The sequence below is a fragment of the Hyla sarda genome, chromosome 3 (genome assembly GCF_029499605.1).
Source record: "Hyla sarda isolate aHylSar1 chromosome 3, aHylSar1.hap1, whole genome shotgun sequence".
In the NCBI taxonomy this organism is placed as follows: Eukaryota; Metazoa; Chordata; class Amphibia; order Anura; family Hylidae; genus Hyla; species Hyla sarda.
The window spans coordinates 352,891,064-352,914,440 of NC_079191.1; the positions used below are offsets into that span (position 1 = coordinate 352,891,064).

A 23,377-nucleotide genomic window follows, 5' to 3' on the forward strand; every position below is an offset into this window, starting at 1 on the left:
TATAAGTAGGATATCATTTTAATCGTATGGACCTACAGAATAAAGATAAGGTGTCATTTTTACCGAAAAATGTACTGCTTAGAATCAGAAGCCCCCAAAAGTTCCAAAATTGCATTTTTTCTTCAATTTTGTTGCAATTATTATTTTTTTTTTGGTTTTACCGTAGATTTTGGGGTAAAATAACTGACATCATTACAAAGTAGAATTGGTGGCGCAAAGAAATTTTTTTGCATAATATGGATTTTTAGGTGCAAAATTTAAAAAATTATGATTTTTTAAAGGTAAGGAGGAAAAAACGAGTCCTTAAGGGGTTAATATCATTGTGTATTATCCAAATTGTCCCATCAGAGCTGGAGCCACTTGTTAATTCTGCAGTAATGATGGGAGAAACTGTACCCCACCCATGGCTCTCTAGCTGTTGCAAAACTACAACTCCCATAATGCCTACAGTAGGTAATCCGAATGGATTAGATACTGTGACCCTCCTATTTGGATTAGATACTCTGTTACCTCCTTATATGGATTAGATATTATGAATTAGATACTATGCTCCCATATGGATTAGAATTAGACACTGTACTCCCCCTATATGGATTAGATTCTGTGCCCCCCATATGTATTAGAATTAGATACTGTACTCCCCTATATGGATTAGATCCTGTTCCCCCCCATATCTATTAGAATTAGATACTATGCTCCCCCTATATGGATTAGATACTGCACCCCCAGACTATATAGGGTAGGGGGCATGGTATCTGATCCATACAGGGGGAAAGTATTTAATACATATGGAGGGGGGGGCAGTTTCATACTATGACAGGATTTAATCCATTTAGGGGGGCACAGTATCAAACCCTTGCAATGTCTAATCCAAACAGAAGGGCTCGGTATCCAATCCATATAGAGGATCACAGTATCTAACCCATACAGCAGGGCAAAGTATTTAATATGTATTGGGGGGCGATACAGCACCTCTGCTTCTATTTAAAAATCTTAATCCTTCTAGGACTTATTCGCTGCTGTATACTATAGAGAAAGTTGTATAGTTATTTCCACATTGCTCTCTGACAGTTCCTGACAAACAGTGGTGGCAGCAGAGAGCACCTTGGTCAGACTGGAAAGAACTACACAACTTCCTCAGGAGAATACAGCAGCTGATAAGTACTGGAATGATTAAGATTTTTAAATAGAAGTAATTTACAAATCTGTTTTAACTTTCTGGCACCAGTTGATTTGAAAACATTTGTTTTCCACCGGAGTACCCCTTTTAACACATTTTTCAGATACCAAGTTTTTATAGGTCTGCCTGGTTCTCTAAGTGACTGTATATTCAATCTCTCAATACTGTAGGTTTGCGGAGACACATCAAGTGTTTGCCATAATTCTAGTGGGAGCGTACACCTCTGACTTGGGAGATGAAAATGAAAGAGAGAGCGGTATGTAGTACTACCTAAGAATGTGACCGACACTGAGGGTTATCCGGCAAAAAAAATTATTTTTCCATTATGCCCAGACTGCTGCAATAAAAATAAACTTTGACTTACCTTCCGCTATAATCATTCTGGAAATCTGGACTTTAAACACAGTGAAAGGCCCCATTCCTATGTCATTTTGGGGCTATATCATTGGTATACATTAGGATACTTAAAAAGTAATTCCAGTGTACTGTATACTGCAGCTTGGTAAGTTCATATAACAAACTAAACATAGACTACATTTTTATTTTTCTTAAGACCCCAGCAACATGACCATCATAATGCTGGAATACTCCTTTAAGGCATCATGAAAACAATTTGTATGTGGAGTCCTGTATGGTACTTAGTTTGCCACTGTAGGGGCTTTCTACCCTATACATACATACATATACAGTTTTTTAAACAGACTATAAATAAATAGAAAGAAATATTCCCAAATCTGAAATCCAGTGAGTATAGCTGCAATATGCAATTGTCCTTATCTAAGTGTATGTTCACACGGGTGAGATATACTTTGAGTTTACTGCTGCGGATTTTGACTTTAATGTATTCTGCTGCCGAAAATCCACCATGGCTTTAACTTACAGCATAAAACAAAGTAGATCCTGTTCGTGTAAATGTACCCTTAGGCTAACTTTCTACTTGTTTTTTTTGTCCTGCATTTTTTGGTTAGGAAAAAAATGCAAGAAAAAAACGCCAGTGCAATTTCCTGCGTTTGGCGTTTTCTCATTTGTGTGGAAATTGCATTTTTGGCCCCTTTGGCGTTTTTTTTTTTGGTACACAAAATTTGTTTGGTACCCCAAAAAAAAATTTAAAATAAAAGGATGCAGTAGTGATGGAAAAAAATGTATTTAATGAAATTTATATTTTTTATAACAATTAAAATTTTTTAATAAAGCGTGTGTGTTTCACTTTTTTTTCCCCCCTCTCTTTTTTGACTTTTTTTTAGGTAGTACTACTACTCCCAGCATGGAACAGACTGTTCCATGGTGGGAGTAGTAGTACCTGTTCTAATAGACATATCACCCGATACAATTGTCTATAATATAGCAGAGTGTCTCTATACAGCGCTCACATCTCTGCACTATACTCCGGCCAGTGATGTGAATAGAACATCACTCATTCATATTTTCCGCCCAGTGGGGATTGGCCGGATGGTTGCAGCCAATCACAGCTCTGAGGGAAATATGAACGAATGAGTGATATTCTATTCACATCACTGGACGGAGTATAGTGCAGAGATGTGAGCGCTGTATAGAGCCGCTCCGCATCTCTGCAATAGATAGGACGATCACAGTGGATGTCAGGAGTGATACCCGCTGTGATCTTTCCTTAACTGCAGGTACTACTACTCCCATCATGGAGCGCACACTGTTCCATGTTGGGAACAGTAGTACCTGAAGTTAAGGAAAGATCACAGCGGATGTCACTCCTGACACCCGCTGTGATCCTCCTGTATAGTGTATAGATGCGGCCGCTCTTCTATGGTCTCCTGCACTGACGTATATATACACCCCTATTCATATTTCCCACAGAGTTGTGATTGGCCAGATGGTTCCAGCCAATCACAGCTCTCTGCAGGAAATATGAATAGGTGTATACGGCAGTGCAGGGGGCCATAGAAGAGCGGCCACCACATCTATACATTATACAGGAGGATCGCAACGGACCCGAGTGATCTGTCAATTAGTACAGGTACTACCACTCCCATCATGGAACAGTGTGTTCCATGCTGGGAGTAGTAGTACCACCTAAAAAATAAAGAATAAAAAGTGAAAAACACACACTACATTTTTATTATTGTCGGCTATATTTTTAGTGCCCTGCCCGCACACAAATTGATCCCTGTTTAAAAATGAACAAAAATGTTGTTGTAAAAAAGAAATTTTTTTAAATACAATTTTTTCCATCACTACTGTATCTTTATTATAATTTTTTTTTTTTATGGTACCCTATGAAATTTTATAAAAAAAGGTATCTCCATCACTTTTTGGGATCGCTAAAGTCCAAAAGAGAATAAAAAATGAGTGAAGAAACGCCAAAGTTAAAACCCACATGGCATTTTTCTTGCCGTTTTTTTTACTCCCATAGACTTCTATGGGAGAAAAACGACATGATTTCAGGGGGAAAAACACCAGTGGCTCAACATGCTGCGATTTTGCAAAACCGCTAAGGAGCTGAAAAACGCCAAAGAGTGTGAAAAAACGCCAAAAAGGATTAAAAAAACGCCAAACTGAAAAACACCAAGTGGAAAAATAATTTTGCAATTTCTCATCGATTTACAGCTAACATCTGACCGCAGTGTTTTTTGGCCGAAAAAACGCCATGCGGCATAATTGGCGTTTTTCTTGGCGTTTTTCCCCCCCCCAAAAAAAAACAAGTAGAAACTTAGCCTAAGGGTATTGTCACAAATGTCTGACTGTACATTCTATTCTGTATGAATCAATATTTTTGCAGCATGTGCAAACTACATCCAGATGAACAGTCACAGAAATCTCTGCTACCACATGAGAACCTACCCTAAAGTTTAAATAAAGGTATTTTAACTGAGAAAACAAGCAGATTTGTAGAGTAATATTTTCCAGATGACCCACAACAGGACAGCAGAATGCCATGACAACCTCATACAGGCTATTTTACAAGACCAGAATATTATTCATTTTAAATTGCAGATGAACTTATTGTAGACATTTCTTATATTTCCTAAGGTTATTTTAACCGCCCTTGGCAATGGGAAAAGATCAAATTGAATTGTGGTCACATTATCCAGTTTGGCTCTACGGATGATCCATTCCTTCCCTGGAGAGAGCAGCAGGAGGTTGCTGATAATCTAAGTGTCGAGCTGTACAAGTACACAAACCGGGGCCACTTCCAGAATACGGAGTTTACTGACCTACTGGAGGCAGTGAAGAAACTTATTCCCACACCTGTATAAAGACAGTGCTGCACCAAGCATCCAGACAGTGTCTGCTGTTTACTACATTTGGAACATTTCTGGATATTAGGCTAAAGTAGAAGGTCATGAAAACTATTTTTTTTTCCGCATCTGTTACAAAGCCTGTAAATAATTACATGTAATAAAAATTGTCATGATCAGCAGGTGCTGTTAATATAATGGCACAATTTCTACTTAAATTCAGGTTATTTTTTTTTTTAATCATATCCTGCTCAATGTATACCCTCTTACTAGTGGTTTATTTTTGGCTGTTTTAAAGGGGTACTCCACCCCTAGACATCTTATCCCCTATCCAAAGGATAGGGGAAAAGATGTCTGATCACAGGGGTCCTGCTGCTGGGGACCCCCGCAATATAGCATGTGGCACCAACCTGTTTGCCCGGAAGCGCTGGAAGGTCTGGGTTGCGACCAGGGGAACAGAAGTCCGTTACATCATGACTCCACCCCCGTGTGACATCACGCCCCGTCCCCTCAATGCAAGTCTATGGGAGGGGGCGTGACAGCTGTCACGCCCCCTCCCATAGACTTGCATTGAGGGGACGGGGCGTGACGTCACATGGGGGCGGAGTCATGACGTCACGGACTTCCAGTCCCGACCCAGACCCTCCAGCGCTTCCAGACAAGAAACAGGTGGGTGCCACATGCTATATTGCGGGGGTCCCCAGCGGCGGGACCCCTGCGATCAGACATCTTATCCCCTATCCTTTGGATAGGAGATAAGATGTCTAGGGGTGGATTATCCCTTTAAAGGTTATGGATACTTTCACAACCATTTTTACTATTGTTGTCATGCAATCAAATGGCATATACTGTAGTTGCATGCCACTAGTACAGACCTCCAAAAAGTATGTGCCATTATAGGGAACCTAAATGACGATCCAACTAAGAGGTAATTCAGGAAAAAGAGAGAGAATCTCTTCCAAAAACAGCACCACCTTTGTCCTCAGGTTGTGTGAGGTATTACAACTAGCCTTTTTCACATCAATGGAACGGAAATGCAATTCCACACACAACCTCAGGACAGGTTTGGTACTGTTTTCGGAAGAAATTAACTATTTTCCCTAATCCTAGATAACCCCTTTAAATGCATATTCCAAGTTATCCCCTATCCACCTTCTGGCAATCTACAGAACAGGGCCCTGACTCACTTATTTTAAAGGAAGCAGCAACTTGAAGCATGAAGAGAGCAGAGTGCTGTACTTCGCTCTTCTGCAGTTCTATAGACAACGAATGGAGTGGTGGCAGAACACAGCTCTGTTCAAAACAGGATTTGGGGGCCCCATCCTAGAGATCAGGGTGCAATTAAGTTACCCTTTAATGTCCCATATAATAGTAATGATTGGTAGGACCACAGCAATAAGATATTGTTGGAAGCATTAGGATAAAATCACAGCATATAACCTCACTCAAAAGGAGAAGTAAATTTTTTGCAGAATACACAAATGAGGCTATTAAATAGCCCTGTTTGTTTGTTCTGTATCTTTCACACAGAAACTAAACTTTAGGGTAAAGTGACCCAATATGCAGGGCCAAAGGGAAATCTTTAATACTCTTCCCACAAGTATCGCTTCCCCCTGCCCACAGAGTAAGCTTTTTCTGTACTAGTGCAATTTTATATCTGCCATTGGGTCACCCAGCCTTAAAGGAGTATTTCTATCTGCTCAAATTGCTTTCTAGCCTCTTTGCAGGTGATGGAGGTGGTCAAGAAGCTGAAAACAATGAATTATACAAATTGTGTAACTATTCTCTTGAAACGAAGAGCTGCCTCCTACATTATTCATCCGAATATGTTCAACAGATGTATACCTTGTTGCTTGTGCTTGATTGTGTAACTATTACTGATTTTAATGGGAGTTGCGCAAATGTCATAACCCTGCTATTTATTAAAATCCCAAAGTTATATAAACCACTTACGGTAGGCGAAAACAGGCCAAAGGGGGGGGGGGGGGGCTGGGAAGCCATTAGGGAAGATGGGAATACCCATATAAAATCCTTAAATTTCAGACAGGTGCAATACAAGGCATAAAAGCCACACAACCATGAGTCTAATGACCCAAACTGACAGCATCATAAGGATAAAGGATCTAGTCATTAGACCCTCTTATTTTGCACTCCTAATATGCGGTTTTTATGGTGTTTTTTCAGAAGTAGATTTTTTTTTTTTTAATGCTTACTGTAAAATCTCTCTCAGATGAACCATTGGGGGACAGAGACAATGGGTATATCTTGCAGACACTAGGCATACAAAAAGAAAGTCGGCCGCTCCTGGCAGGATATACCCCGCCTGACTGAGCTAATCAGTTTAGTCCCAAAGCAGCAGGAGAGGATTGACAGAAAAAAAGAAAACCAGCAGGTGTCAGAGGAACCAGACAAAGAACCGAACACAAGTAGACATTTGTGAAAGTATGCAAGGACGACAAGGTGGGACCTTCCCTTCACGCTGGTACGATTCCAAGATGGCGGAACAGATCCATCGCGAGATGGTCGCCTTGGAAGCCCCTTGCGACGACCCTCCGGAATCACAAAAAAGCCGGAAACCGGAGGTGACAGAAAGATAGATCCGGACAGCTCGAACCACATCCAGACAATGGAGGAAACGCTCCTTAGAGTTGGATGGAGCCAGACAAAATGAAGGGAGAACAATCTCCTCGCTCATGTGAAAGGAGGAAACCACCTTGGGCAAGAAGGGGGGAGGTGGCCAAAAGACAACCATGTCCTGATGAAGGACCAAGAAGGAAGAGCGACAAGAGAGTAGCCAGCTCGGAGACCCTCCTAATGGAGGAAATGGCAATGAGGAATACAATGAGTTTCCTCAGAACCCTGGGCGGGAGAGGCGGAATGAGGTAAGGAATACTGAAGGACGACCACGGGATGACGAGAGAGCCCACTACCAGAGTCAGAGGGTCTCGTGACTTCACGACAAAGCAAGGCACCCATCTGTTGTGGCGAGATGCAAAGAGGTGCATGTCCGGGGTCCCCCAAACGCCCCCGCTTGTAGAGACCACTCCCCCGGATCGGGGGAGGAGAGGCTGAGAGTCTGCTTCCTAATTTTAAACACCTGGAATGTGGATCGCGGAGAGAGCGGGAACCAGGAGTCTCGGCTAAGAGCAGAATCTTGGAGACCTCCTCAATCGCAGAGCGACTGCGCGTGCCGCCCTGGCGATTGATATACACCACATCTGTGGCATTGTCTGATTGGATTCGAACAGGACGACCCTGTAGGAGAATCTCCCAGTGGGGGAGGCAGAGAAAGATGGCACGGAGCTCCAGAAGATTGATGGGGAGGTGAGCCTCCTGAGGGGGACCAGCGACCCTGGACTGTTAGGTCCCAAAACACACCTCCCCAACCCAGGAGATTCGCATCAGTTGTGACAACCTGCCCGTGGAGGGGAAGAAACGACCGCCCCTGGAGAAGGAGGGGAGAGTGGAGCCACTACAGAAGAGACCAAAGAACGGAAGGGGGGGGGGGGGGTAAAATAATCCAGCGATCCAGAGTGGACAGTGACTTGTTCCACCGGGCCAAGATGGCTAGCTAAAGAGGGTGACAGCTGAACTGGGTGAAAGGCACCTCCTTGTAGAAGAAAATCGGAACAAGAAGGGCGCCTGCAGGGGGAGTCACTTGTCCAACGGAAGACGAATATGGGCAGCCGCAGTTTCAAAAAGCAGACCCAGAAAGACAAGGGACTGGGAGGGAGAAAGATTGGACTTTTCCCGGTTGATCACCCAACCGAAGGCAGACAGAGTCTGTACAGTGAGAGGAAGACTCTCCAAGTTTTGGGAGTGGGACGGAGCTTTGATCAAAAGATCGTCCAGGTAAGGGAGGACCGAGATCCCCTGGGCCTGAAGAATGGCAATCACCGCCGCCATGATCTTAGTGAAAACCCTCGGAGCCGTAGCTAGGCCAAAAGGAAGAGCCACACACTGGAGATGACCCGCAGGGACAGCGAAGCAGAGGAAATGCTGATGGGCGGGGAAAATGGGGATGTGCAGATAGGCATCCCAGATATCCACTGAGGAAAGAAACTCCCCCTGATCCATGGATGCTACCACGGAGCGGAGGGACTCCATGCGAAAATGACATAGCCGCAAGTGGCGGATGAGTAGCTTGAGGTCCAGAATGCGGCGGGCAGGGCCCCTTTCTTGGGGACAACAAAGATTTAAGAAGAACCCCGAAAAATGCTCCCCTGAAGGAACTGGCACAATCACTCCCTCCTTGAGCGAGGAGGGTACTTAAAGCGACCTGAAAGGCCACCACCAAAGAAGGGAAACGAGAAGGGCGGGATCGTAAGAAACAATCCAAGGGAATGGAAGCAAATTCTATGCGGTAACCATCGGATATGACGTCCGGGACCCAGGCGTCCTAAACTCGTGCCAGCCAAGCGTCCCAGAAAAGAGAAAGCCGGCCACCCACCCGAGAAGACATGGGTGGGGGCATCTCTTAAGGAGGAGGGAAGCTTACGGTTACTGGACTTGGCTGCGAAACCGCCAGAACGGTTGCCTGGCTTCCAGGATGGACTTGCATTGAAAGAGGCTTTCCAAGAGTGGGAGGGCGCCTACTTGGGAGGGCGACACGAAGCAAAGGACCAAAAGGGCTGAAAGGAAGCAGTCTTCTGACATTGATCGGAGAAGCTAGATTTGTTCTGCGGCAGCAGCGAACTTTTACCTCCAGTAGCTTCGTAAATAATTTCATCTAGGCGTTTCCCAAAGATCCGAGTATCGGAGAAAGGCAACTCTGTTAAAGATTTCTTCAAAGCAGCATCTGCATCCCACGCCTTCAGCCACATGGAGCAACGAATTGCTACCAAGTTACCTGAGGCAAAGTCCGTGCATCGGGCTGACTCCAAAGCCACCGAAGAGAGAAGGTCCCCAGCCTGAGAGAACTGACGAGCGAGGTCTGCCAAGTCCTCCCGAGGGGCACCTGACAGGATGCCCTGCCGTAGCTGAAAAGCCCAACCCGCAACTGCCTTGGACACCCAAGCGGAAGCGAAGGTGGGTAGCAAGGACAAACCTGCCACTTCAAAGGCACATTTCGACAAGTTCTCTATCTTCTTGTCCGCCGGATCCTTAAAGGATGCTGAGTCTGCCAGTGGCAGGTTAGTAGATTTGGACAGATGAGAAACTGGAGGATCTACGGCAGGTGGTGCTGTCCACTTGGAAACCAGATCTGGAGGAAAGGGAAATTGAGCTTTAATCTTCTTGGATCCCTGGAAACATTTGTTCGGATGCTTCCAAGCCACATCCAGTAAGGCGTCAAATTCAGCATGAGAATTGAAAGCCTTGGGGGAAACACAGAATGGCAAAAAGAAACTTCTGGATCAGGATCCGAAGTTCTTGGGTCCTCCAGATGAAAAGAGTCCCTGATGGCTGACACTAAGCTGTCCACCATATCAGACGGCAGAGTGGTCATCATCCAAGGTGGATTCTGACCCGTCACCCGCTACTTCCCATGGAGAGTGGGAGCGTGCAGTGGTAGCCTTAGACTGGGGCGTGAGACCTAGAACGAGTAGTCGGGGACCGCGGATGGTCAACGGGGGAGCGCCCCTAGAGTGGGGGTGATGCCGGTGAGCTGGTGAAGAGGAGCGTGACCTACGGGAAGAAAGTCTATCCCGAACACGTGACTCTGAGAGCCTGGCAAAGTTACTTTAGAGCGCTTGTGAGAGCGCTGGTAGTGGGGGCCAGGGGAGACAGAGCAGGACTCCCTGGGGTTCGTGCGCAGGGACGACCGATCCAAGGCCGAAGCCTAGCCAGGTCAGAGATCAACTGGGAAAGGGAGAAAACCCACTCTGGGGGAGGAGCAGACACTGTGCATTCCGGAGGGACATCCTGAGAAGGCACAGGGGGAATGGAGTGCGTGGTGGAGTAGGCAGGACAGATGAATTCAATGGAACTACCGGGCATAGTTGCTAGGGAGTAGTCAGCAATAAAATGGAACAATCTCATCCAGGTCCTGTGTCCATTGGAGCAGAAAGCAGGCTGTAGCTGAGCTGTGACCCTTGACTGGAGCTGTGAAGCAGGCTGCACTGTGTCCCGGCAGGCTGAAGAGGCAGGTAGCAGCTGAATCTGCAGGCAGAGAGAAGGGGGAGGTGCCGGCTGCACTGACCCAGGAACAGGGCAGTCACAGTCCCAGAACAGCATCCTATTGGAGCCAGAGAGGGAGCACCCATAAATTGCCCCCCCAAAGCGCACGCAAAAAAGTAATTGGTCGCAGAAGAGGGTGGGTGCCCCGCCAGCGCGCCCGTAATGGGGGAAGTGGGCAGAGCCAAGTCCCGGCGCAGGCTGCAGCCTCAATTAATATGCACCCACAGCGCGAATCATGCCCAAAAATGTGGGCGAAAACTAAAGTAAAAAGCGTGCCAGCCAGGCGCCACAGCGGAGCTGACGAGCGGGCGCTGGAGCGCTGACAACTCTAGTAAGTAATGACAGTGGTAAGGGTGAGGATTGCCCCACTACCCCCGACATGTGCAGACCCAGAGAGAAGACCCGGAGGCTGAAGGCTCCCATTTATTAAATCTAGGGATAGGGGTTATCACCCCCAAGAATATCCCCCTGGGCCCCAGGTAATAGGGGACCCCCAGAGGCAGATTGAGAGGTGCTGTGGAGGGAAGGGGGGGGGGGTAAGGAGGATTAGGGGAAGGAGAGGGACATACTTACCCTAATATGCCATACTCACCTAACATGTCTTCAGCCAGCTGTGGTCACCTGCATCATGTCAGGCTGAGACAGCGGGACGAGCAGGGAAGGTAGTGGGACCCGGACCAAAGGTACAACCCCAGGCACTTGCCGTTGGCGGGAAGGGGTTAACAGTGCATACTCTATGCCCCATGCCCCTTAGCTGCATAAGGGGGAACAGGTAGTGCCATGCTCCTAAACCCCCACCTAAAAAAAGAGAAAATGAAAAGGAGAAAATAACCTACAAACAGGTCCTAGCTCTTAAAGGAGATGTCCAGTGCGGACTTTTCCTATTCCATCCTGCCCGGGCTGCAAAAAAAAAAAAAAGAGAAAACCAACTTTCACTTACCTTCCTACGTTTCCCCTGGAGCTCCGCAACAGCTGCTCGGTCGGCCAGGTTGTCTACTACCTACTTCCTTTAGCCCGGGACGTCAGACGGCGCTTCAGCCTATCACCTGCCGCAGTGATGTCCCACCTAGGCAGGTGATAGGCTGAAGTGCCGTGTGACGTACCAGGCTAAGGGAAGTAGGAAGTAGACAGCCTGGCCGACCGATCAGCTGTTGCAGAGCTCCGGGGGGAAACGTAGGAAGGTAAGTGAAAGTTGTTTTTTTTTGCAGCCGGGGCAGGATCGAATAGGAAAAGTATGCACCGGCCATCTCCTTTAAATAAAAAACAAGAAGACCAGGTCTGGAGAACTTCAGACCTGTGTCTGCCTCCCACTGACACTAAGCTAACACTGATTAGCTCAGAGTCAGTAGGCGGGGTATATCCTGCCAGGAGGGGCCCAACTTTCCTTTTGTTAATGCCTAGTGGCAGCAAGATATATCCACGGTCTCTGTGTCCCAAAATAGAGATGACTGAGAAATAGTAGGTTTTTTTCTTTACTCCTCCCCCCCCCCCCCCCCCCTGCATTTTCCTCATTTCATGTGATTCTTTCATCATTTGCTTAAGGATTTCTATTGAGGAATTGGGGGGAAAAAACTTCAGAAAAAAATGCCAGTGTTAAACCCACATTTTGTTTTTCTTGCCTTGTTTCCCATAGAAGTCTATGGGAGGAAAAAAAACAACAACAGCAAAAAGCTTCAATGCAGCACAGGTGGCGGTTTTGGTGTTTTCTTTTGCAGTAAAAAACCCCAAAAGAAGTGAAAAAAGCTTAATACAGACATAAAAATGCATCTGTACTACGCTCGTCTAAAACTATCCTTAGTCTGTATAGGCAGAGTGGTTCATGTGTGTAGACAGAGGAGGAGGGCACACAGGCTCTCGACCTCGAGGAGTCCTAGCAGAATTTAAACAACTATATACACAAGAATACTAAATCAAATCATAGAAAAAATGTGTATTCATAAGCTCAACATCTCCTGGTACAACCTAACAGGTCCTAACAGATCTGCTGGAGATCATAATAAATCTCTGGCATACCAAGGATTATCATACTGAAACAATGAGACATGTATATTTGGAAGGACAGGAAACAGGACTGACCGCTGCCATTCCTTCCTGAACTGGAACCCAGAGAGAGTAAACATATAATGTAAATTTATTAACACTTATTTAACAAGCAATGACATGAATCTGCTTTGCAAATAAGGATTTCAGGCATTTTCTTCCCATGTTTACATTCTGACAGAATGAACAGAATATTGAGTAAGAAAGGAATGACTTAAATAAAACCACATTGCTCCTCTGCTGAGACGTCTGTCCGGATGATTCTTCAAATACAAAATAGAATAAAATACTAAAATAAATATATTTAGCGCAGTCTGTCCGATCCCCTGTTCTGTTCAGTGTTGCTCCATTCATAAGTTTTCATACAAGCAAGCTTCATTAATATTCCAGCCATTCTGTCATGTATATACAATTGGATGGAGAGATTTCACCACCTTCATGACAATCATGAAATACCTAGAAGGAAAAAAAAAAAACAAAAAAAAAAAAACAACCTGTCAGACTGTTGTTTCAGATAGCTTCCCTTTGTGTGATAGACTATGTAATCTGTAACATAAAAATTACTACTTAACCCCGAACAAAGCCTTAAAGTCTTGGCCTCTAGGTGTCTCACTTCCCTGCAAACTACAAATCTAATATATGCAAAAGAGGGTATATGCACTCACCGCAGGTAAACAGCCGCCAGCATGAAGTCCGGGATCACCACGGCATCACCAGGAACAAGAGGGGCGCTCTGAGGCTACGCCGGCCGTTTCGTACGTAGCAACGTACTTCTTCCGGCCTCCTGGAGGCCGGAAGAAGTACGTTGCTACGTACGAAACAGCCGGCGTAGCCTCCGAGCGCCCCTCTTGTTCCTGCTGATGCCGTGGTGATCCCGGACTTCATGCTGGCGGCTGTTTACCTGCGGTGAGTGCATATACCCTCTTTTGCATATATTATTGTTGGTACTTCACCTTGTACGTGCACCCCACAGGTGCCGCATGATTACTAGAGTCCGGAGGTCCCGGTCCGCAGCGTCTGAATCACGGTACTGTTTCTTCCTGTCAGTACCTGAATAGTTACATCTGTCAAAGGACTGAGTGCCCTCCTTTTCTACAACAGTTATTAATTTACAAATCCGTTTAACTTTCTGGAGCAAATTTTTATAAATTATATTATATATATATATATATATATATATATATATATATATATATATATATATATATATATATATATATATATATATATACACACACACACACACACACACTTTTTACATAGAAATATATATATATATATATATATATATATATATATATATATATATATATAAATATATTCAGTGCACATTGTGCCACATGTATTCATCTCTGGAGCAGCAGCTTCAGGGTGAATACCGCTGTGACAAATGTGAGCATGTTGCCCACCTGGAAGCTCGTATTAGAGATCTAGAGGAGCAAAATGCAACATTGAGGGCGATTGACATTCTTACAGAGCAAGCAGTTAGTGGGGTAGAAATGGAGGTTGGAGAAATTAGCCAGAAGGCCCAAGTAGGGAGCTGGGTTAATGTAGTTAGAGGGACTGGAAAGGGGGCAAGGAAAAGTTGGGCGATGATGCGAGGGCCTCAGTATCAGAGATGGCAACCCTAGTGGATACTGGTCTCCCTAACAGCCGGGGGAACAGCTCAAATAGTAGTGTGGGGGATGGTAACGCAGGTAGGCCAAGACAGTTAGTTGTGGTAGGGGATTCTATAATCAGGAAGACGGATAGAATAATTTGTCGCCAAGACCACCTCAACCGAATGGTTTGCTGTCTCCCTGGTGCCAGGGTTCGGCATGTGGTGGAAAGGGTGGACAAATTACTAGGGGGGGGGCTGGGGATGACCCAGCTGTCATGGTCCATGTGGGAACCAACGACAGAATACATGGTAGGTGGAGGTCCTTGAAGAATAATTACAAGGAACTAGGTGCCAAGCTGAAGGGAAGGACCTCTAAGGTTGTGTTCTCTGGAATACTTCCTGTGCCATGCGCATCGCAGGAAAGACAGCGGGAGCTTAGGGAGTTAAATGCATGGCTTAAGTCGTGGTGTGAGGGGGAAGGGTTTGGGTTTTTAGAGCACTGGGCTGACTTTTCATTGGGGTACAAACTCTATTCTACGGATAATTTGCACCTGAATGGAAGGGGGTCTGCTGTGCTGGGGGAGAGAATCCTGGAAGGGGGGGCTGAGTATTTAAACTAGGTGAGTGGGGGGAGGATAATAAAGCAAAGAAAGCAGACAGTGGGATGGATATGTTAGAGAGGGGTCAGGACATAATGGTGGGTGGAGAGGAGTCCTGTGGGGAGAGGTTAAGAGCAGTGGATAAGGAGATCCATGGGTTACAAACCAGCTGTAAAAATAAATGTAGCCCGAAAAATTGTAATCCCAATAATTCAAAAAATTCCATTAGCCCCAATAACTCAATAACTACAATAAGCCCCATTAACTCAAAAAATACTGTTAGCCCCAATAACTTAAATAACAACGTTAGACGCAATAACGCAAAAAATCCCATTAGCCCCAATAACTCTGAAAATCCCATTAGTGAGACTATATGTGTAAAACTTAATGGAAATGTAAAGTGTATGTTCACAAATGCCAGAAGCCTAGCAAATAAAATGGGGGAGCTTGAGGCCTTGATACTAGAGGAACATATTGATATAGTTGGGGTCACTGAGACATGGCTGGACTCCTCGCATGACTGGGCTGTCAATCTGCAGGGGTTTACATTGTTTCGCAAGGATAGAATGAACAGGAAAGGTGGTGGAGTCTGTCTGTATGTAAGAAGTGGTATGAAAGTCAGTGTGAACGATGCCATAGTGTGTGATGATTCTGAGGAGGTGGAATCACTGTGGGTAGAATTACAAAAGAAGGGAAATACTGAAAAAATAGTATTTGGTGTAATCTACAGACCCCCTAATATCACTGAAGAGATAGAAGGTTGGCTGTATAAACAAATAGAGAGGGCCGCCCGGGCAGGTGCAGTGGTAATAATGGGAGATTTTAACTATCCAGATATAGATTGGGGCCGGGGGTTGGCTAAAACTTCAAAGGGGAGAAAATTCCTAAATTTATTGCAGGATAATTTTATGGGCCAGTTTGTGGAGGACCCAACAAGAAGTGATGCCTTGTTGGATCTGATCATTTCCAACAACGCAGAGCTGGTTGGTAATGTAACTGTGCGGGAAAACCTTGGTAATAGCGACCACAATATAGTTACTTTTGACTTAAAATGTAGAAAACAAAGACAGGCGGGGAAGGCAAAAACATATAACTTTAAAAAGGCAAAATTCCCTGGGCTGAGGGCTGCACTACAGGACATAGACTGGGGGGAGGTGTTGTCAAATACTGATACAGAAGGTAAATGGGACATCTTTAAATCAACTCTAAATAACTATACAGCTAAATATATACCAAAGGGGAACAAATATAAACGATTAATACTAAATCCTACATGGCTGACAAATGATGTTAAAAGAGCAATAAACAACAAAAAAATAGCCTTCAAAAAATTAAAATCTGATGGGTCAGCGATAACATTTAAACAGTACAAAGAGCTTAATAAAATCTGTAAAAATGTAATAAAAACAGCAAAAATTCAAAATGAGAGACAGGTGGCCAAAGAAAGCAAAACTAATCCTAAATATTTTTTTAGATATATAAATACAAAAAAACCAAGGACAGAGCATGAAGGACCCCTTAATAATGATAATGGGGAGGTTGTCACGGGCGATAAAGAGAAGGCGGAGCTACTGAATGGGTTCTTTAGTTCTGTATACACTATGGAAGAAGGAGCTGACATTGGCCAGGTCAGTGCTGGTAACACATCATGTAATGTACTGAACTGGCTTAATGTAGAGATGGTACAAGGTAAGTTAAGTGATATAAATGTAAGCAAATCTCCAGGGCCGGATGGACTACACCCAAGAGTTCTTAGAGAGGTAAGTTCAGTAATATCTGTACCCTTGTTCATGATATTTAGAGATTCTCTGGTGTCTGGTATTGTGCCAAGGGACTGGCGCAAGGCTAAAGTGGTACCAATCTTCAAGAAGGGCTCTAGGTCTTCGCCAGGCAATTATAGACCGGTAAGTCTAACGTGCATTGTGGGTAAATTGTTTGAAGGACTTATAAGGGATTACATACAGGAATACATAGGGGATAATAGTATTATAAGTGATAGCCAGCATGGGTTTACTAAGGATAGAAGTTGTCAAACCAATCTAATTTGCTTTTATGAAGAGGTGAGTAGAAACCTTGACAGAGGAATGGCTGTGGATATAGTGTTTCTGGATTTTGCTAAAGCGTTTGATACTGTCCCTCATAGACGTCTGACAGGTAAGTTAAGGTCTTTGGGTTTGGAAACTTTAGTTTGTAACTGGATTGAACACTGGCTCATGGATCGTACCCAGAGAGTGGTGGTCAATGATTCGTATTCTGATTGGTCCCCGGTTATTAGTGGTGTACCCCAAGGTTCAGTACTGGGCCCGCTGCTGTTTAATTTATTTATCAATGATATAGAGGATGGTATTAACAGCTCTGTTTCTATCTTTGCAGATGACACCAAGCTTTGTAGCACGGTACATTCTATAGAGGATGTGCATAAGTTACAAGATGACTTGGACAGACTAAGTGTCTGGGCATCCACTTGGCAAATGAGGTTCAATGTGGATAAATGTAAAGTTATGCATCTGGGTACTAATAACCTGCAGCATCATATGTCTTAGGGGGGATTAAACTGGCAGAGTCACTGGTAGAGAAGGATCTGGGTGTACTTGTAGATCACAGACTACAAAATAGCATGCAATGTCAGGCTGCTGCTTCCAAAGCCGGCAGGATATTGTCATGTATAAAAAGAGGCATGGACTCAAGGGACAGGGACATAATACTCCCCCTTTATAAAGCATTGGTACGGCCTCACCTGGAATATGCTGTTCAGTTTTGGTCGCCTGTTCATAAAAGGGACACTGCGGAGTTGGAAAGGGTGCAGAGACGCGCGACTAAACTAATATGGGGCATGGATCATCTTAGCTATGAGGAGCGATTAAAGGAGTTACAATTGTTTAGTCTTGAGAAGAGACGTTTAAGGGGGGATATGATAAACGTATATAAGTATATAAATGGCCCATACAAAAAATATGGAGAAAAACTGTTCCAGGTTAAACCCCCCCAAAGGACGAGGGGGCACTCCCTCCATCTGGAGAAGAAAAGGTTTAGTCTAAAGGGGCGACACGCCTTCTTTACCGTGAATTTATGGAATGGTCTACCTCAGGAACTGGTCACAGCAGGAACAATTAACAGCTTTAAAACAGGGTTAGATACATTCCTGGAACAAAATAACATTAATGCTTATGCAGAATTATAAAACTACATCCCTTTCCCTTATCCCCTTAAACCCTTCCCTTCAATTCCCTGGTTGGACTTGATGGACGTATGTCTTTTTTCAACCATACTAACTATGTAACTATATATAGATATAGATATATATATATATATATGTTTTTTCCTGGATAACCCCCTTTTTTTCACATGATTTTGTTAGATTAACCCTTGAGTGCGCTAACAAGGTGATTTTAGTGCTCCCCCTGCTGTAACTGAGTCCATGAGAGTCCCCTTCAGTTTATATTGGTCTCTCTGTTGCGAGAGATGAAATTTCCCAAACAACATACAGTGAGCAGCAGATTTCAGGGAAGAAACACACCCAGTGGCCAAAACTTTAGAAACCTTTTATTGGGACGAGGAGCAACTAAATGTTTTGCAACCCCTGTAGTTCTGCCAGAGTCTTAATATGGCTGTCATTAAAGTAAACATAAGAATCATTCCACAATCCTAGATTCCTGAACTACAAATGTTCCAAGTAAGGCTGGGTTCACATATGTCCGACGTGATCCCAGGTTTAAACTCAACGCAACTGCTACAACTAGGTCAACATGCATCAGTTGTTTAGTCTCCAGCATCAATTATTTCTGAATGCCGGAAAGGGGAACACAGGAAGATGCGTTCCCCTGTCCTGAATGTCTAGTCATTCTGCGTCCAATTTGAGATGCCGGATAAACGTGAACTGTCCCATTAAAGTAATGGGATCAGTTCTATCATCAGTTTCCCCTCCATCGCTTTTTAGCAAGCAACGGAGGGAAAAAATGACAGATGCCGTACACATGAGGACAAGCCCCTACATTGTGGCACAAGTATAAATTGGGTGGCATTATCTACTGCAGTTTCAGGCTGTGTCCATACACTAAGGTCGTGTTGCAATAATAATTTAGCAATTTTTGTTCTAAAATCACTGCAAATATGTTGGGGTTTAACCACAGTTTTTGAAAATTGTAGCACATGAAAGCAATGTTACCACAACAACATGGGGAACTTGTCAAAAAATTTGATTCGGCTGATTTGCCAAATTTTCCGAAAAACTTTGGTTCGATCCGAATTTATTTGTGGCATATTGCTATTAAAAACGGCTATTTCCGGCCTACAGAGAGCCTCAATAGGGGTGTAGAACACTTTGCCTTGTCGTAACACTCATAGGGAGTGTGCGGTGTTAGTGAAATAATACTGTTATTCAGTATGACATGCAGATTACCGGCATCTCTATTAGAATCACTGCCGCAGAGCGGCACAATGACAGAGTCTGGTAATTGGAAACTTTAAATCCTTTTTAAAGGACCCATTGGAGGGAAAGTCAGGTGCCAGCAGCCGCAGTAATTCCACCTCCAATAGTGTATAACTGCTGCAGGGTGTAAGTTGCTGCAGTGAAAAAGCTTGTACTTGTATCTTAAAAATCAAGCTGGTGGTCTGCCGCGAGACCAGCTACCGCCTGTCCCAGCCCCTGCCTCTCAGCGCAACCCCATACGCATGACTGAGTGTCCACTTGAAAAGGGAGGGACTGCAGCACCAGCAACTTGAGCAGGAGCACATTCAGCTTCTGCGCTGTTGGATGAGTGGGGGCATACTGATAAGTTGCTTTAGTGAAAAAGCTCGTACTTAAAATCGAGCTAGCGGTCTGCCGCGAGGCCAGAGACCGCCTGTCCCAGCCCCTTCCTCTCAGTGCCCACCCACCGCATGCTCATGACTGAGGGTCCCGGGTGCCCGAAGGGTTTACTTTGAAAAAATACTGTCAAACTAGAAGATCAATTAACAGGAAGATCACATGGCAGCACAATGACAGAACTTAGAGGGGGCAGCAGCATGATGAGACCATAGGGCGGCACTATGATCGAGCCTGGATGTGGCAGCAGTATGAGGAGATCATATGGCAGCACAATGACAGAGTCTCAAGGTGCTGCCTGAGGAAGCTGCCCATGCGCAGAGAAATGCGTTGCATCCTGGTATTAAAGTCCGTTTTTATCCTCCTTGCTGTGTCCTGGTCAGTCAGTACCGTTTGAGCCGGTTACCTCCATTGAAACCAACTTCTGCACTTTCATCTGATATCATATACCGGAGGGCAGCAGACGACCATTTATATATTGTGCCTGAAACATTGTTGTGTCTGAATCTACACAACAAACCAGGGTGAGAAGTTAACCATTTGTTCTCTCACACTGGGTATTGATGGGTTTTACCCTATGGAGCGCTTGTTCTTTCACTCCCACAGTCTGGAGGTGGTGGCAGCCTATGTAAGCCGCAGAGCGGCACAATGACAGTAGTGTGTCAGCAGTTTGTCCTCCTGCAGGCCTGCCAGTATCACATGCTTGTCTAAAATATCAAGCCATGCACGTGTAAGTAAACGCGGCTGGTACTGCAAAACTGTGTATGAAACTCTGAATGTTTCATTTAATCAGTTATGGTTTAATTTCTTGCTCCAACCTTTGGATTCTTGTGGTAATTCCAGAATGAATATATGATGACAAGAGACGATTGAATTTTCAGAAAACGTAATTTGTCTTGATTAGCCGAATTTTCAGAAAAAGTGTGTTTCAGTCAGATTTGCGTTGAATAGCTATTGAAAACTGACACGAGCCAGTGGAGACCAAATTACGACAGAATGACACAGCCTGGAGGTGGCAGCAGCCGTGGTAATTCCAGCTTCAATAGTGTATAATTACTACTACAAGATTAATATAACATGATCACATGGCGGCACAATGACAGAGCCTAGAGGTGGCAGCAGCCTGACAAGACCATAGGGCCTCACAACTGGAAAGATTAAAGATATTTTTAAAAATGTAAATTGAAGATTTTAAATAGATGATTAACATGAAATTATAATTTAATGTGCCAGCAGCGTGAGGAGACCACATGGCAGCAGAATGACAGCCTGGAGGTGGAGGCAGCATGAGGAGACCATATAGTGGCTGAATGACAGCCTGGAGGTGGCGGCAGCTTGAGGAGACCACATGGTGGCAGAATGACACAGCCTGGAGGTGGAGGCAGCATGAGGACACCAAATGGCGGCAGAATGACACAGCCTGGAGGTGGCGGCAGCATGAGGAGACCATATAATGGCTGAATGACAAACCTGGAGGTGGCGGCAACATGAAGAGACCATATAGTGGCAGAATGACACAGCCTGAAGGTGGCGGCAGTATGAGGAGACCGTATAGTTGCTGAATGACACAGCCTGGAGATGGCAGCAGCAGCATCAGGAGTCCTGAAAGTGACCCGGTGACAGAGTGGGGCAGTGGGTGGCAATACCAGTACGTGCTGACAAAGGTGGGTGAAAGAAGGAGCACTTGGCATCAGATGTGTGGCATCAGGCGGGTGGCAGGATCAGTATTGTAGATGAGGCAGGTAGGCAGAAGAAATTGGTCTCTTGTCAAAGTGTTGGTGTGCAGAAGTAATTATTGAGGATATGCATTAGCTAAAACTTAACTTTTAATAATATTCTAAGGATAAAATATATGGACTAACATTTTTTTTTAAATCAAACAAAAGGAAAGGTGTGCAAAAAACATCATGTGTCACCGACACCACCAAGTATTGATGTGATGCAAAAACCTCTACAAAAAGGTGGAAGGGAACAACATATGGTCCATTTTAACAGGTGGGGGTAAAAACGGACCCTCTAAGGCCCTACTCTCGCCCTATTAATTCCCTTCTTCAAAAGTGTTACTCGCCCTAAAAAGGGTGGCCCCACACAGGAAACTCTCCCTATTTCCACCTACAAACACTGTCATTTCCTAAGGTTTTTAGGTGGAAATAGGGAGAGGTTCCTGTGTGGGGCCACCCTTTTTAGGGCGAGTAACACTTGCCTCCCTAAGGTGGAAGGGAACAATGTATGGTCCAGTGTAAAAGGTAGGGGTAAAAACTGACCCTGTAAGACCCTACTCTCGCCAAGAGGGGAATTAATAGGGCGAGAGTAGAGCCTTACAGGGTCAGTTTTTACCCCCCATCTGTTACAATGGACCATACTTTTTTCCTTCCACCTTTTAGAGGTTTTTGCATCACATCAATACTTGGTGGTGTTGGTAGAACATGGTGTTTTTTGCACACCTTTCCTTTTTGTTAACTTAAAAAAAATTTGGGTTCCATATATTTTATCCTAAGAAAAGTTAAGTTTTAGCCAATGCATATCCTCAATACTTACTTGTGGTCCGATGCGGAGGAATTTCTGTAACTGGGAAACAGCACCTTAAATATTTATTTGCAGTACCCATATTTGTGTTGATGTGGCACCTTAGTCAATCAACTCTGATGCATCAGGCATTGGTGGGTGGAAATCCTGGCTGATCCAAGCCTGATTCATCTTCACAAAGGTCAGTCTCTCCACATTTTTGGTGGACAGGCGAGTTCGCCTTTGGGTGGCCCCCGCTGCACTAAACATCCGCTCTGATGGCACACTACTGGCCAGGCAGGACAGCTTTTCCAGGGAAAACTCTGCTAGTTGCAGCCACAAATCCAGTTTGGCTGCCCAGAAGTCCAGCTGATCTTCAATGTAGGTTGGCATGGCCATGTCAAGGTATGCCCCCACCTGCTGGTTCAGATCCTGATCAAGGGATATGTGCTGCTGATGAGTTGCTTCACTATGTGACTTTAGACTCAGGCTGCTGCTGATTGAGCAGGTACTGCTCCTGCTACCGCCGCCCCTCCCCAGCATCCATGCCAGTGTAAGGTGAGTGCAGAGGGCCCCCCTGAGTCAGACCTGCGAGAAGATGGACAATGGCGAAGATAGGTATCGGCCAACTGACTACGTAGGATGTCTCTGTAGTAGGTCAGTTTTACCTCCCTCTCAGTGGGTGTAAAAAAGGCCCCCCATTTTGTTTCGGTAGCGAGGGTCCAATAAGGTGGAGAGCCAGAAGTCATCCCGCTGCCAAATGGTGACAATTCAGCGCTCACTACGCAAGCGAGCATGCATTGTGTCATTTGTGCAAGTAACTCTGAGGGACTCTCTGCCTCCATCTCCACTGCATACTGCCACAGTGTGTCTGGGTCCTCTGTCTTGTCTTCATCATCACCCTGTAGCTCCTCTGGTTGCTCCTGCTCCTCCTCTCCTGTTAGATGACTAGAAAAACCATCCATTTCGCTACACATTGCCTGTGCTCCACTGTCCCCCTCCTCCTCTTCCAGTTCTCATGCTCATGTAGATATTTTACTATAGAAATCATTAACATTAAACAAAAAAAATGATGAAGATGTTCACTTACTGGACATAGACCACAGGGAGTACGCACTAAACCTGCTGGCTGTATGATAGGATTCACTGCTCTGAAAAGTTTCATCTGTCCATCCACACTGCCCACAGTCCCCTCTTTAGCAGCTATAATAGTCATCTCTACTTTCCCATCATAAATTAGGGTGTTGAGGATAGTTTCTATGTCTTCCATTGATAGTTCAACCTTAAACAGGAAAACAATGAATTGCAAGCAAAATCTCA

The 23,377-nt window shown here is 44.7% G+C and overlaps 2 protein-coding genes across 4 annotated transcripts in view; one reads left to right on the forward strand and one right to left on the reverse strand.

Moving 5' to 3' along the window:
* RBBP9 (RB binding protein 9, serine hydrolase) overlaps positions 1 to 4,633 on the forward strand; it is a 39,059-nt gene extending 34,426 nt beyond the window's left edge. For 2 of the 3 annotated variants that reach the window (XM_056567591.1, XM_056567592.1), the window contains exons 5-6: positions 1,351 to 1,436; positions 4,184 to 4,632. In XM_056567591.1, the coding sequence (XP_056423566.1) occupies positions 1,351 to 1,436; positions 4,184 to 4,410 (313 nt within the window). In that variant the 3' untranslated portion in view covers positions 4,411 to 4,632. Of the gene's footprint in view, positions 1 to 1,350; positions 1,437 to 4,183 lie in introns of all 3 variants that reach the window. The other variant, XM_056567590.1, reaches the window with a different exon arrangement.
* A 7,991-nt stretch (positions 4,634 to 12,624) lies between these two features.
* The window catches only part of POLR3F (RNA polymerase III subunit F), a 32,552-nt gene continuing 21,799 nt past the window's right edge, over positions 12,625 to 23,377 (reverse strand). The window contains exons 8-9 of the mRNA XM_056567597.1: positions 23,148 to 23,339; positions 12,625 to 13,005 (exon numbers count right to left, since the gene is read on the reverse strand). Coding sequence (XP_056423572.1) covers positions 12,928 to 13,005; positions 23,148 to 23,339 — 270 coding nt within the window. The 3' untranslated portion in view covers positions 12,625 to 12,927. The remainder of the gene's footprint in view (positions 13,006 to 23,147; positions 23,340 to 23,377) is intronic.